The sequence below is a fragment of the Phyllobates terribilis genome, unplaced genomic scaffold, assembly GCF_046119375.1.
Source record: "Phyllobates terribilis strain yellow unplaced genomic scaffold, ASM4611937v1 Scaffold_1__5_contigs__length_1240528914, whole genome shotgun sequence".
NCBI lineage: Eukaryota > Metazoa > Chordata > Amphibia > Anura > Dendrobatidae > Phyllobates > Phyllobates terribilis.
In genome coordinates, this window is record NW_027362761.1 from 67,207,383 (window position 1) to 67,222,040 (window position 14,658).

General features: G+C 40.2%; 1 protein-coding gene across 1 annotated transcript in view; it reads left to right on the forward strand.

The window, feature by feature from the left end:
* Nucleotides 1-14,658, forward strand: part of SUSD1 (sushi domain containing 1) — a 644,959-nt gene that overhangs the window by 219,469 nt on the left and 410,832 nt on the right. Inside the window, exons 10-11 of the mRNA XM_073663765.1 lie at nucleotides 5,147-5,326; nucleotides 5,692-5,871. Of these exons, the coding sequence (XP_073519866.1) occupies nucleotides 5,147-5,326; nucleotides 5,692-5,871 (360 nt within the window). The remainder of the gene's footprint in view (nucleotides 1-5,146; nucleotides 5,327-5,691; nucleotides 5,872-14,658) is intronic.

A 14,658-nucleotide genomic window follows, 5' to 3' on the forward strand; every position in this document is an offset into this window, starting at 1 on the left:
ATGCAAGCTTTCAGAGCACATAGGCTCCTTCCTCAGGCTTTCTTTATCAAAATAATATCAACAAGTGGCCTATGTTGTTTAACCCTTTAGTGACTTAGCCAATTTTGACCTTAATGACCAGGTCAAATTTTTGAAATCTGACCAGTGTTAATTTATGAGGTAAGAACTCTGGAACTCTTCAATGGATCCCACTGATTCTGAGAATTTTTTTTTGTGACATATTGTACCTCATATTAGTGGTAAAATTTGTTTGATATGACTTGCGTTTCTTTGTGAAAATATTGGAAATTTGGTGAAAATTGAGAGAATTTGGCAATTTTAATACTTTTAATTCTTATGCCCTTAAACCAAAGATTTATGTCACACAAAATAGTAAATACATAAATTGTCCAACATGTTACTTTACATCTGAATCATTTTTGAAACATATTTTTTTTGTCAGAAAGTGAGAAGGGTTAAAAGTTGATCAGCAATTTCTCATTTTTCCAACAAAATTTACAAAACCATTGATTAGGGACCACATCACATTTGAAGTGACTTTGGGGGGGCCTATATGACAGAAAATACCCAAAAGTGACACCATTCTAAAAACTGTACCCCTCAAAGTCCTCAAAAACCACATTTAAGAAGTTTATTAACCCTTCAAGTGCTTCACAGGAACTAAAGCAATGTGGAAAGAAAAAATGAACATTTTACTTTTTTTCACAAAAATGTTACTTTAGCTCCAAATGTTTTCACGAGGGTAAGAGGAGAAAATGACCCTAAATTTTATTGTGCAATTTCTCTTGAGTATGCCGATATCCCATATGTGGGGAAAACTACTGTTTGGGCGCACGGCAGGGCTTGAAAAGAAAGGAGTGACGTTTTGGAACGCAGACTTTGATGGAATGGTCTGCGGGCATCATGTCGCGTTTAGAGAGGCCCTGATGTGCCTAAACAGTGGAAATCCCCACAAGTTACCCCATTTTGGACACTACACCCCTGAAGGATTTTATCCGGGGGTATAGAGAGCATTTTGAACCCACAGGTACCTCACAGAATTTGATAACGCTAGACCATCATATTGAAAATTTTTATTTTTTCACGAAAATGTTGTTTTCATAATGGATAATAGATAGCAGAAAACGGGCCCTTTAGTTGTTATGCAATTTCTCCTGAACGCAATGATACCCCATATATGGTCAATAACATATGTTTCGGCACATGGCAGGGCTAGGAAAGGAAAGAGCGCTATTTGTCTGGAATAGATTGTGAATGCCATGTTGCATTTGGAGAGCCCTTGACATGCGAAAACAGCAGAAACCCCCCACAAGTGACCCCATTTTGGAAACTAGACCCCTCAAGGAATTCATCTAGGGGTGTACTGAGCATTTTTAACCTACAGGTGATTTACAAAACTTTATAACTTTTAGATGTGGGAACAACATTTTTTTTTTTCCACTAGAATACTGTTTTAGCACAAAACGTATAATTTACACAAGGGGTAATAGGAGAAAATGGACCCCATAATTTGTTATGCAATTGCAAGTATCTCATTTGTGGTTGTACACTACTGTTTGAGCACACAGCGGGGATCGGATGGAAAGAAGCTCTACTTGGCTTTTAGAACACAGATTTAGTTTGAATAGATTGTAGGTTCCATTAGCTGAGTCCACGAGGTGCCTGAACAGCACAAACCCCCCAGGTGACCCCATATTGGAAACTTCACTGTCTAAGGAATTCATCTAGGGATGTAGTGAGTATTTTAAACCCATAGGTACCTCACAGAATTTTATAACATTGAAACTTGGAAATATGACATTTTTGTGGTAAAAATGTAAATTTTGTATTTGCTGCAAATTTGTCAGGTACACAAGGGTTAGCAGGTGAAACTAGACCTCATAATTTATTGCGCAATTTTTCCCAAATGCGGCGATGCCCCATATGTCGTAAAAAATGAATGTTAGGCCACCCGTCGGGGTTGAGAAGGAAGGAGCGCTATTTGGCTTTTTGAGCACAGATTTGCTAGAATAGTAACATTTGCGGAGCCACGAAGGTGCCAGAACTGCAGAAAAAAAACAAAAGTCACCCATTATAGAAATTGCACCTCTTAATGAATTCCTCTATGGCTGCAGTGACTATTTTGAAACATCCACGCCAGGCTTTATTCTGGAGAATTGCAAATATGCCAGTTTAGTGCAAGTCTTCCAGGTCCTGAAGCAGCAAAACAGCCTCAGACCATCACACTACCACCACCATATTTTACTGTTGGTAGAATGTTCCTTTTCTGAAATGCTGTGTTACTTCTACGCCAGATGTAATGGGACATACACCTTCCAAAAAGTTAAACTTTTGTCTCATCAGTCCACAGAGTATTCTCCCAAAAGTCTTGGCGATCATCAAGATGTTTTCTGACAACACTGAGACTAGCCTCTATGTTCTTTTTGCTCAGCAGTGGTTTTCGTCTCGGAACTCTGCCATGCATGCCATTTGTGCCCAGTCTCTTTCTTATGGTGGAGTCATGAACACTGACCTTAACTGAGGCCTGCAGTTCTTTGGATATTGTTATGGGGTCTTTTGTGACCTCTTGGATGAGTCATTGCTGCGCTCTTAGCCGGCCCTCCTGGGAAGCTTCACCACTGTTCCATGTTTTCACCATTTGTGAATAATGGCTCTCACTGTGGTTCGCTGGAGTCCCAAAGCTTTAGAGATGGCTTTATAACCTTTTCCAGACTGATAAATCTCAATTACTTGGTTTTTCCTTTGTTCCTGAATTTCTTTGGATCGCAGCATGATGTCTAGCTTTTGAAGATCTTTTGGTCTACTTCACTTTGTCAGGCAGGTCCTATTTAAGTGATTTCTTGATTGAGAAGATGTTTGGCAGTAATCAGGCTTTTGTATGGATAGGGAAATTGAACTCAGCTTCCCAAAGATGTGATAAACCACAGTTAATTTATGTTTTAAGCAGGGTAGGAGGGGCAATAACTTTTTCACACAGGGCCCTGTAGGTTTGGATTTATCTTCCCCTTAATAATAAAGACCTTAATTTAAAAACTTAATTTTGTATTTACTTGTGTTATCTGTGTTTAATATTTAAATTTGTTTTGTGATCTGAAACATGTAAGCGTGTCAAACATGCAAAAGAATAAGAAATCAGGAAGGGAGCAGATATTTTTTCACACCACTATATATACAGTGGGAGAAATAAGTATTTGATCCCTTGCAGTTTCTGTAAGTTTGCCCACTGACAAAGAAATGAACAGTCTATAATTTTAAGTGTAGGTTAATTTTTTAATTTTAACATTGAGAGATAGAATATCCCAAAACAAAATCAAGAAAATCACATTGTATAAATTAGATAATTTTTTTGCATTTTGCAGTGAGAAATAAGTATTTGATCCCTCTGGCAAACAACACTTACTGTAATACTTGGTGGTAAAACCCTTGTTGGCAAGCACAGCAGTCAGACGTTTTTTGTAGTTGATGATGAGGTTTTCGCACATGTCAGGAGAAATTTTGGTCCACTCCTCTTCGCAGATCATCTGTAAATCATTAAGATTTTGAGGCTGTCGCTTGGCAACTCGGAGCTTCAACTCCCTCCATAAGTTTTCTGTGGGATTAAGGTCTGGAGACTGGCTAGGCCACTCCATGACCTTACTGTGCTTCTTTTTGAGCCACTTCTTTGTTGCCTTGGCTGTATGTTTTGGGTCATTGTTTTGCTGGAAGACCCAGCCACGACCCATCTTCAATGTTCTTAATTAGGGAAGGAGGTTGTTGGCCAAAATCTCGCGATACATGACCCCATCCATCTTCCCTTCAGTACGGTGCAGTCGTCATGTCCCCTTTGCAGAAAAGCACTTACAAAGTATAATGTTTCCCCATCATGCTTCAAGGTTGGGACGATGTTCTTAGGGTTGTACTCATCCTTCTTCTTCCTCCAAACACGGCAAGTTGAGTTAATGCCAAAGAGCTCAATTTTTGTCTCATCTGACCACAGCACCTTCTCCCAATAACTCAAAGAATCAGCCAGGTGTTCATTGGCAAACTTCAGACGGACCTGCACATGTGCCTTCTCGAGCAGAGGGACCTTGCGGGCACTGCAGGATTTTAAACCTTTAAGGCGTAATGTGTTACCAATGGTTTTCTTGGTGACTGTGGTCCCAGCTGCCTTGAGATCATTAACAAGTTTCCCCCGTGTAGTTTTAGGCTGATCTCTCACCTTCCTCATGATCAAGGATACCTCACGAGGTGAGATTTTGCATGGTGCCCCAGATCGATGTTGATTGACAGTCATTTTGTATTTTTTCCATTTTCTTACTATTGCACCAACAGTTGTCTCCTTCTCACCCAGCGTCTTACTTATGGTTTTGTAGCCCATTCCAGCTTGGTGCAGGTCTATGATCTTGTCCCTGACATTCTTAGAAAGCTCTTTGGTCTTGCCCATGTTGTAGAGGTTAGAGTCTGACTGACTAATTGAGTCTGTGGACAGGAGTCTTTTATACAGGTGACTATGTAAGACAGCTGTCTTTAATGCAGGTAACGAGTTGATTAGGAGCGTCTAACTGGTCTGTAGGAGCCATAACTCATAATGGTTTTTAGGGGATCAAATACTTATTTCTCACTGCGAAATGCAAAAAAAATTATCTAATTTATACAATGTGATTTTCTTGATTTTTTTTTTTTTTGGGATTTACTATCTCTCAATGTTAAAATTAACCTACCCTTAAAATTATAGACTGTTCATGTCTTTGTCAGTGGGCGAACTTACAAAAACACAAAAACAGCAAGGGATCAAATACTTATTTCCCCCACCGTGCGTATGTATATACTGTATATATATACAGCAACTCATGGAAGCATGGAGGCAATAGAGGCTAGGAGGGGCTAAGTCTCTTGCGGTGGATAGCGAATAATAAAAAAATGTTAATTTTTTTATATATATACAGTATATATATATATATATATATATATATATATATATATACGTACACACACACACATACATATACACATATATGTATTTATATTGCTACCATGAGGGCTCAGCTGTGTTTGAGACAGCAAGCTGATTGCTATATAGTTGTTTTGTTGTGTTATTTTGTATCTTTTTTGCACATTGTATGATTTTTAACCAGTCCGGATGACTAATCATTGTTTTCCTTTTAAGAAATAGACTGTGGTCAGCCACCATTACTTCCAAACGCAGAAATCAAATGGAATGGAGATGCAAATCTTGGCAGTGAAGTTCGATATACATGTCAGAAAGGCTTTTACAATCCTAAAATTTGGCATGTGTCAAGATGTACTTCAAATGAAACATGGGAAAACATAACTTTTTCTTGCACAGGTAATACATGGGCTGTATCTGATTTCATCTTGATTGTGTTTGTCATAGCTATAACCTTGGGTCATTGATACTGGAATCCTGTGTCAGCATGAGCCAGCTCATACTTGGGGCTGCTTGTGCTCTGTCAATAGAGGTACATTGACTACATTTGTAAAAGCATTCTACATTCCAGTTAGCTGAGGTATCCAGCAAATTATTTAGCGAATATGATATTTAAGAAAATTGAAAACTGAAACAGGTTAATATAAAGTATTTTAGTCTACATTAATTTTCCTTTTAGTGAGATATTACAGCTTGTTATATTGAATTTGCTTGCCCGATGCTATGCACTATATGTATAAATAATTGTTGGTTTTCTTTTGGAGAGGTTGACTGTGGGATGCCTTTTTTGATTGAACATGCTGATTGGATATGGAATAATCAGACTACTCTGAGGAGCCATGTCTATTATAAGTGTAGATCTGGATTTACTGACAACGGCAAAAAGAACTTTTCTGTATGCCTTGAAAATGCAACTTGGGATGTACCGAATATGAAATGCTCAGGTATTTTCTTCAAGAAGAAGTAAACTGTATTTAATTGGTCACTGTTGCTTAAACAAACTTTGCATAGTACAAGGGAATATAAGAAACTTTGTAATATATCTTAGCAGAGAAAAATGCTTATTTCTCCACTGCCACCTGATCTCACTATTCACTCTGCAAAACTGCTTAAAGGGAAACTGTCACCTGAAAAAATACACCATTAACCTGCAGATATGGGGTTAATCTGCAGGTTAATAGCATTCTGAACCTGCCCAGCACCTGCACTTAGAGCCCTGCTGCTGAGAGGAAATAAACTTTATTCCCACCGGGAACATTCCCGTTTCACTCACAGAGACAATGCCGGCACGGATTCAGTCACTTATGAGTATACAGAAGGGCTGCTGTAACAGCACCTGCGGCAATAACTGTCAGCCAGCCCTAAAGATGAGCTGCTGTCAGTCAGTGCCGGGGCAATGTTACAGCATACCACTCTGAACTAGCAGTGACTATGCTAGTCAGTTTTTATCACTGCGGGAACCAGCATACATAAATTTCTATATCCCCTGATGAATCCCCAACATGAGGGAGGAAATGCGTAGAGATTGCATACTCTAAAAATACATTGGCTGTGGTGGGAACATTAAATCTAGTCTCACACTTGGGGACTGCCCTTGTGAGGGCAGGAGCATTGCAAGGGCATGACAGGGGAAATTAGCAAAGTACCAATACTCCTCTGGATCGGCTTGAACTTCTGATGAGCATCTACAGCTCCCATGGTTTTGGATTCTTTGATTCCCCGGCATGTGAAATTTCGTCAGAGTGGTGAGACCAAACCAATTTTTACTGAGCACTGTTCACTTTGTGGAGCACTAGCACTTTAAGGTGGTATATGAATTCGAGGTACTGTTGTTTTTAAAAAGTATGATTAAATGTTAAATTTTATTTTAGTTCATCATAGAATTATTTCTCTCCTGCTGAATACTCTGATTATATATTGTGAGTGGTCATAGGGACAGCTATAGATCGATACCCTTTGCTGTATTCCACTTTCTATAAACAGAGCGGTGACTGAACCCACACCAGTGTAACCCCCATGACTGAAACCGGAACACTGCCAGAGAAAATAAAGTTAATTTCTTATCTACAGTGTGGGTCTAAGTGCAGGCGCCGGGCAGGTTCAGAATGCTATTAACCTGCGGATTGACACAACATCTGTAGGTTCATAGTGCTTTTTCACGTGACAGGTTCCCTTTAAAAGGAATCTGTCAGCAGTTTTTGATACCTCATCTTTGAGCAGCATAATGTAGGAAAAGAGACCCTGATTCCAAGAATATATCACTTAGTTTACTGGGTGCAGAGGTTGTGATACAATCAGAATTTTTAGATGTAACATGTAGCAGAGCTAAGAAAACTAACCTTGCCCACAAAACCGCTTTCTGTGTATATTGTACAAATTGATTCACTCGCTACTTTACCCGAAGAAATTGCTGTAACTTCTAAAAGAGACCGTCGATCGTACTGAAATTTGGATTGTATATACTTTGGTTCATGAGAAGCGAGATTGCAATGAACCTCAGTGACAAGAAACATCCTCTCGCCGAGTGGTCTCGCCGACTTGTCCCCCGCCGATTGTCTCCATTACCAGAGAGTTTGTGTACGGTGCTTGCATTTTAGTCCTACCAAATTCCATCTTCATTTGTTAACAATGTACAGATACAGTTTGGGGGAGTATGTTTTCATTGTGAAAACTTATTAGAAAACTGAGTCCTTAAAGAGGTGCCAAAATTAGTTTCTAAAGAAATTTGGAGGTTGAAGTCCGCCGTTCAAATCATGCATTATGTCATTGGTGAATAAGCTGGAACATGCAGGAACATTACTGGCTAGGCATGATGGAGGATGTGCAAAAATGTCTGAGGAAACCATTCAAGATGTGAAACAGCAACTTCTGGGATCTCCACATAAATTGTTGCACAGGCTTTCCCAGGAGACAGGTATGTCTTATACCACATATAACGAACTGCCAAGACAGGGCCATTTGAAGGGTCGGGTGTACAGTAAGAAGGCACGAAAATTATAGGCACTCCAAGAGAGCATACAGCGAGAGATTCAGGCTACGACCCCAGACGTCCTGTAGAATGCATTCAACAATATGGAACGACGCATGCAGGCATCCTTGGATGCAAATGGTGAACATTTTCAACACCTGCTTTAAAACATCAATGTCTCAGTATCGTCCCTTTTAGAAGTTACAGAAATGTTTTTAAAGTAGCGAGTAAATCACCCTGTATATTGATAGTAGCTGTTACTCAGAATTGGACCAGGAATCACACCACAAGTCCAGGCAGTGATAATCTCCTGCTGATTAAACACTCATAGTATTTAAAGGGAATCTGTCACCACTTTGGAGTTATCAGACCTCTACTCTGGCCATACAGGGTATAGAAAAGTAAATCTATACATACCTGTATGGCCCATAGTAGAGGTTTGATTGCAGAGAAAAGCGCTTTAATCAATTCTATTTTGTACAGGTTCGGCTTCTGGGGGACGCCAAGCAATCCCTGCCTATGTGCTTATTATTTCCCCAAATCCCCACCGGTATGCTTAGTTATCATATCCCCACCTCCCCTGGACGTCACAGGGCCCTGTGACGTGCATTGTGCTCCCTGACTTTCCGGGCATGCGCAAAGCGCCGCTCACATAGAGCGTGCTTTGCTTCACCCCAGCCCCGTCTGCCTGTGCACTGCACTGCAGGTTTCTATTATGCAGGCGCCGGGGAGTCACTGTCACTTCCCGGCGCAATAGAAACCTGCAGCGCAGTGTAGTATTTCTTCCATTTTCTAATAATTACGCCAACAGTTGTTGTCTTCTCAACAAGCTGCTTGCCTATTGTGCTGTTGCCCATAGCCTTGTGCAGATCTACAATTTTGTCCCTGGTGTCCTTAGACAGTTCTTTGGTCTTGGCCATGGTGAAGAGGTTGGAGTGTGATTGTGTGTGGACAGTGTCTCTTTCACAAGTAACGAGCTCAAACAGATTAAATTAATACAGGTAATGAGTGCAGAGTAGGAGGGCATCTAAAAGAAAAATCTAACCGATCCGTGAGAGCCAGAATTCTTGCTGGTTGGTAGGTGATCAAATACTTATTTCATGCAATAGAATGCAATTTAGTTATTTAAAAATCATACAATGATTTTCTAGTTTTTCTTTTTAGATTCTGTCTCTCACAGGCGAAGTGTACCTATAATAAAAATTACAGACCTCTCCATTCTTTGTAGGTGGGAAAACTTTCAGAATCGGCAGTATATCAAATACTTACTTAGTTTCCCCACTGTATATATCTTCTACCTGTTGCTGCAATTGAAATTTCAACACCAAGAAGGAAAAGTCATGAAATTCTGGAAATCACAGGATATACAAATGATGAGAAAATTAAAAAGAAAATTCAAAACCTCTCAACGTATTGAGTATGAGCGCCATGTGCAAAAATACACATACTTACATGCCTTGGCATGTTATCATCGAGGTTATTAATAGCTTTATGAATAATGTTCTGCTGTTTTGCCACGCTGAATTCACTTGGACATGCAAATCATTGAGATCTACTGTTGGCAGGTCTTTGCAATTGCTGACCAATGACGATCCAGATGTACTGCCTTTGGTAGTGCATTGAGCTGTAGGGTGGATTGTTGCTAAAAGGGAAAAAAAACAAAAACTCTTTAAATCTTCTTCCTTATCGAGTGTGAACGAGCGGCGTGTAAGTGCAAACGGAAGTAAGTGTGCGACTTGTTTTTCAGTGAAGAGGTATTTGGGAATCCTGTAGAAAATACCTGTGTGAATTACTGTGAGTTGTTGAATTGTGACCTGCTGAGTGCTTTTCTACCTGTTTAGTTTTACTGGGCTTTTTAAAACCTATTTTCTCTCTACAGTTTTACAGTCTCTTATTTTACTACCTGTGTATTTAAGGGTTAACTAAATTGCATTTAAATCCTGAGGTGTAGCTATACTCACAAGGAGTTAATTAAGGGTGAAGGGTCATAATTAAGGGTTTATAAGGGGCAGCTGGTTGGGGCATCCAGTCCTTTGGTAGTGCATTGAGCTGTAGGGTGCATTGCTGCTAAAAGGAAAAAAAAAAAACTCTTTAAATCTTCTTCCTTAGCGAGTGTGAACGAGCTGAGTGTGACAGGAGTGTAAGTGCAAATGAAAGTAAGTGTGTGACTTGTTTTTCAATGACTTGGGTTCAGGGAGTTTGGAAGGGAGGAATTTGGACTGAATTGCTGTCTATATTTTATTAATTCTTTACATTTCTTTTTACTTAACATTTCTGTCTAGCGCAATCCCCATTAGGAAATGAACTCCATTATTGACAATGCTATCCAGTGTACATCTTGCCACATGTATGCAATCCTTGAACAGCCGGTCGTGGGTGCATACTGCTGTGCGAGATGTGTGCACGTTGTGCGTTTAGCAGCCCAGGTACTGGATCTAAATGAGCAGCTGGCAACACTGAGATCCATTGACAATATGGAAAGGAGTCTGCTGCTCACTGAGCAGCTGCTCACTGGGGTAGATGTGGGTGAGGGTGGTAGTAGGGAGCTGCAGAACAGTGAGGCAGCTAGCTGGGTGACAGTTAGAAGGGGGGGTAGAGGGAAGAGTGCCAGGGAGGCTAGTCCTGATCTGGCACACCCCAATAAGTTTGCAAAGTTGGCAGATGAGGGGGGTGTCTGTACAGGGGTAGCACTGCTGCATCAAGGCATGTCCTCTGAAAGCCGGAGGAGTATCAGCTCCAGTAAGGGGGGAAATAGGAGAGCAGGGCAGGCCAGGCAGGTGCTGGTAGTGGGGGACTCAATTATTAGGGGAACAGATAGGGCAATCTGTCACAAAGACAGGGATCGTCGAACAGTGTGCTACCTACCTGGTGCTCGAGTCGGGCACATCACTGATCGGGTTGACAGATTACTGGGAGGGGCTGGTGAGGACCCAGCACATGGCACATTGGCACAAATGACAAAGTTAGAGGTAGGTGGAAGGTCCTTAAAGATGATTTCAGGGAAGTAGGCTACAAGCTTAAAGCAAGGACCTCCAAGGTGGTATTCTCTGAAATACTACCTGTACCACGTGCCACACCAGAGAGGCAACGGGAGATTAGGGAGATAAATAAGTGGCTCAGGAACTGGTGTAGGAAGGAGGGGTTTGGGTTCCTGGAGTACTGGGCCGACGTCTCAGTTGGCTACAGATTCTAAGCTAGGGACGGGCAGCACCTCAATGGGGAGGGTGCAGCTGTGCTGGGGGAGAAAATGGCTAGAAGGTTGGAGAAGTGTTTAAACTAGGGATTGGGGGGGAGGGTATTCATTTTATAGGTGGGGAAGATAGTGCAGATAGTGACCTGGGCACAAATAAAGAAATTGGGGGTGGGGTTAGAAGAGTCAATATAGTAAGAAGGAATAGAGGTACAGAGAGGTATATAAAATGCATGTAAACTAATGCCAGAAGCCTCACCAATAAAATGGAGGAATTAGAATTAATTTTGTTGGAAAATAATTATGACATGGTGGGGATATCTGAGACACGGCTGGTCGAGAGCCATGAGTGAGCAGTTAATTTACAGGGCTGTAGTCTGTTCAGAAATGACCGTACAATCAAGCAAGGGAGGGTGTGTGTGTGTTTATATGTAAAATCATCCTTAAAACCAATCTTGCGTGAGAATATATGTGAATCTAATGAAAATGTAGAGTCCCTGTGGGTGGGATAAGGGGAGGGGGAAAAAATAATAAATTACTGATAGGATTTTGTTATAAGTCTCCAAAAAAATGGAAGCAGTGGAGAATATCCTCATAAAGCAAATAGATGAAGCAGCGACTCAAGGAGAAGTCATTATTATGGGGGACTTCAACTACCCTGAAATACATTGGGGAACAGAAACCTGTATTTCAAGCAAAGGTAATAGGTTTTTGACAACTTTGAGAGACAATTACCTTTCACAAATGGTTCAGGACCCAACAAGAAGGGGGCACTGCTAGACCTAATATTAACCAACAGGCCAGACCGCATATCAAATATAGGAGTTGGGGGTCACTTGGGTAATAGTGATCACAAAATAATTTTACATTTATCCTTTAACAAGATGTGTAGTAGAGGGGTTACAAGGACACTAAACTTCAGGAAGGCAAATTTCCAACGATTGAGAAATGATCTTAGTGCAATAAAGTGGGACGATATCCTGAGACATAAAACTACACAAAGCAAATGGGAGACATTTATTAGCATCCTGAATAGGACTTGTGCACAATATATACCCTATGGGAATAAACATGCTAGAAATAGGAGGAAACCACTATGGCTAAATAGAGCTGTAAGGGGCGCAATAAGTGACAAAAAAAAGCATTTAGAGAACTAAAGCAAGTAGGTAGTGATGTGGCATTAAATACAGAAAATTAAATAAATTCTGTAAAAACCAAATCGAGGCAGCAAAGATTGAGACAGAGAGAATCATTGCCAGAGAAAGTAAAAATAATCCCAAAATATTCTTTAACTACATAAATAGTAAAAAACTAAAAAATGATAGTGTTGGCCCCCTTAAAAATATTCTGGGTGAAATGGTGGATGAGGATGAGGAAAAAGCTAATATGCTAAATGTTTTTTTTTCAACAGTATTTACACAAGAAAATCGCATGACAGAAAACATGATTAGTGATGACAAAAATTCTCCATTAAATGTCACTTGCTTAACCCAGCAGGAAGTACGACGGCGTCTAAAAATCACTAAAGTTGACAAATCCCGGGGCCCGGATGGGATACACCCGCGAGTACTGCAGGAATTAAGTAACGTCATAGATAGACCATTATTTTTAATCTTTAAAGATTCCATAATAACAGGGTCTGTACCACAGGACTGGCGTATAGCAAATGTGGTGCCAATGTTCAAAAAGGGGACAAAAACCGAACTTGGAAATTATAGGCCAGTAAGCTTAACCTCTACTGTGCGTAAAATCCTGGAGGGTTTCCTAAGAGATGCTATACTAGAGTATCTGAAGAAGAATAACCTCATGACCCAACATCAACATGGGTTTACGAGGGACCGTTCCTGTCAGACTAATCTGATTAGTTTTTATTAGGAGGCAAGTTCTGGACTGGACCAAGGAAATGCAGTGGATGTTGTGCATATGGACTTTTCAAAAGCTTTTGATACGGTTCCACACAAAAGGTTGATACATAAAATGAGAACAATGGGGATAGGGGAAAATGTATGTATGTGGGTTAAGAATTGGCTCAGTGATAGGAAACAAAGGGTGGTTATTAATGGAACACACTCAGACTGGGTCTCAGTTAACAGTGGGGTACCACAGGGGTCAGTATTGGGCCCCCTTCTTTTTTTTAACAATACTTTTTATTGAAATTTTCACTTTATACAACTGTATTCCAAGTATTGGACTCTGGATACATTAAGGTACATCTCTCGCAAAGGTAACATCGTTGATCAATAGTATTATTCCGGATTTTTGAATATCATGTTCAGTGAGAAAACAAAAAAAAAAACAAAAACAAAAAAACAAAAAAAAACAGAAAACATTTTAACAGAATAATCCCCAACTGCCCTCCCTCATCCCAGACATACAGGAATACCTATGTACAGCGACCTTGTTAGTTCTGTCTTTATTTATTTCAGTGTCTTATAGCTCCTCTCACCTATGCGACACGTTCTATAGCTTCTTTCCCTTCCACATTTGGATCAGCAATTTTTAACCTACCCAATGTTCCACTCATGTCTTCTACTATATACCAGCTAGTACATAGAAATGGCTTCACAGCTCCTTGAATTTCCTCATTTGTGTAATACTTCAATAGAAAACCCCTCCACTTTGTCATGAGTGCTTTTACATTTTTTTCCCTATCACGCTCGGCTTCCAGCTTTTCCGAGCGAAACAGGGCTTTCAATTGGGCTATGATTTCGTTCGGACTTGGAATCGAGTCAGACAACCAATGTTTTAATAAACTTCTTTTAGCTATTAAACACACTGTATGGAACATTGGGGCCAAAACATTCCCACCCTTCTGTTGTGCATTTTCTTCAGTACCACAAAAATGAAAAAGAAACGGTAGGTGATGGAGATCTATATTGTGGACGCCTAAGTTCTCTAGTATATTTTTTGTATCCATCCAAAAGTTTTGCACTTTGGGGCAGCTCCACAGACCGTGCAGTAGGTTAGAACTTTTGAGCTTGCACTTTGAGCAGTGTGTCAGGCGGTCTATCATATTTTTGGAAACTGGTATATTAAAGGCTATAATTGCTCTATGCATAATTCTGAATTGCGTGTCTCTCCAGGTCTCACTCAATATGTTTTTACGCACCGCCTGCCAACCTAATAGAATTTTTTCCCCAATTTCTACCCCTTCTATTTGACTTTCCCAAGATCCAAATATTTGTTTCACCTCCGCCCTCACAAGGATTTCTTTAATACCTTTATATATTGCAGAAACACTGTGATGCGAACTTGCCCGGTTTAGCAGCAGGGTATCCATTGCATTCCTTTTTGTTTCTTCCCTGACATTTATCAAGTGAACCATCACTGTCTTTCTTATCTGTTCAAATTGTGGGTATTGTTGCTTTTTAAGATTAAATTTTGAGATGGTCTCCTCTTCAGATAGCCACCTGTTTTCCTTCTCATGTAGTAGGTTAGCAACCTTATGTATCCCCTTTATTTTCCACTCTTGGAAAAGCTTGTTTTCCCCTATTTGTCTTAGTGCTGGATTATCCCACAGAGGCAAATCCCTAGATATTCTCCATGATAATTTTAGTCGCTTTCTAATTTCCT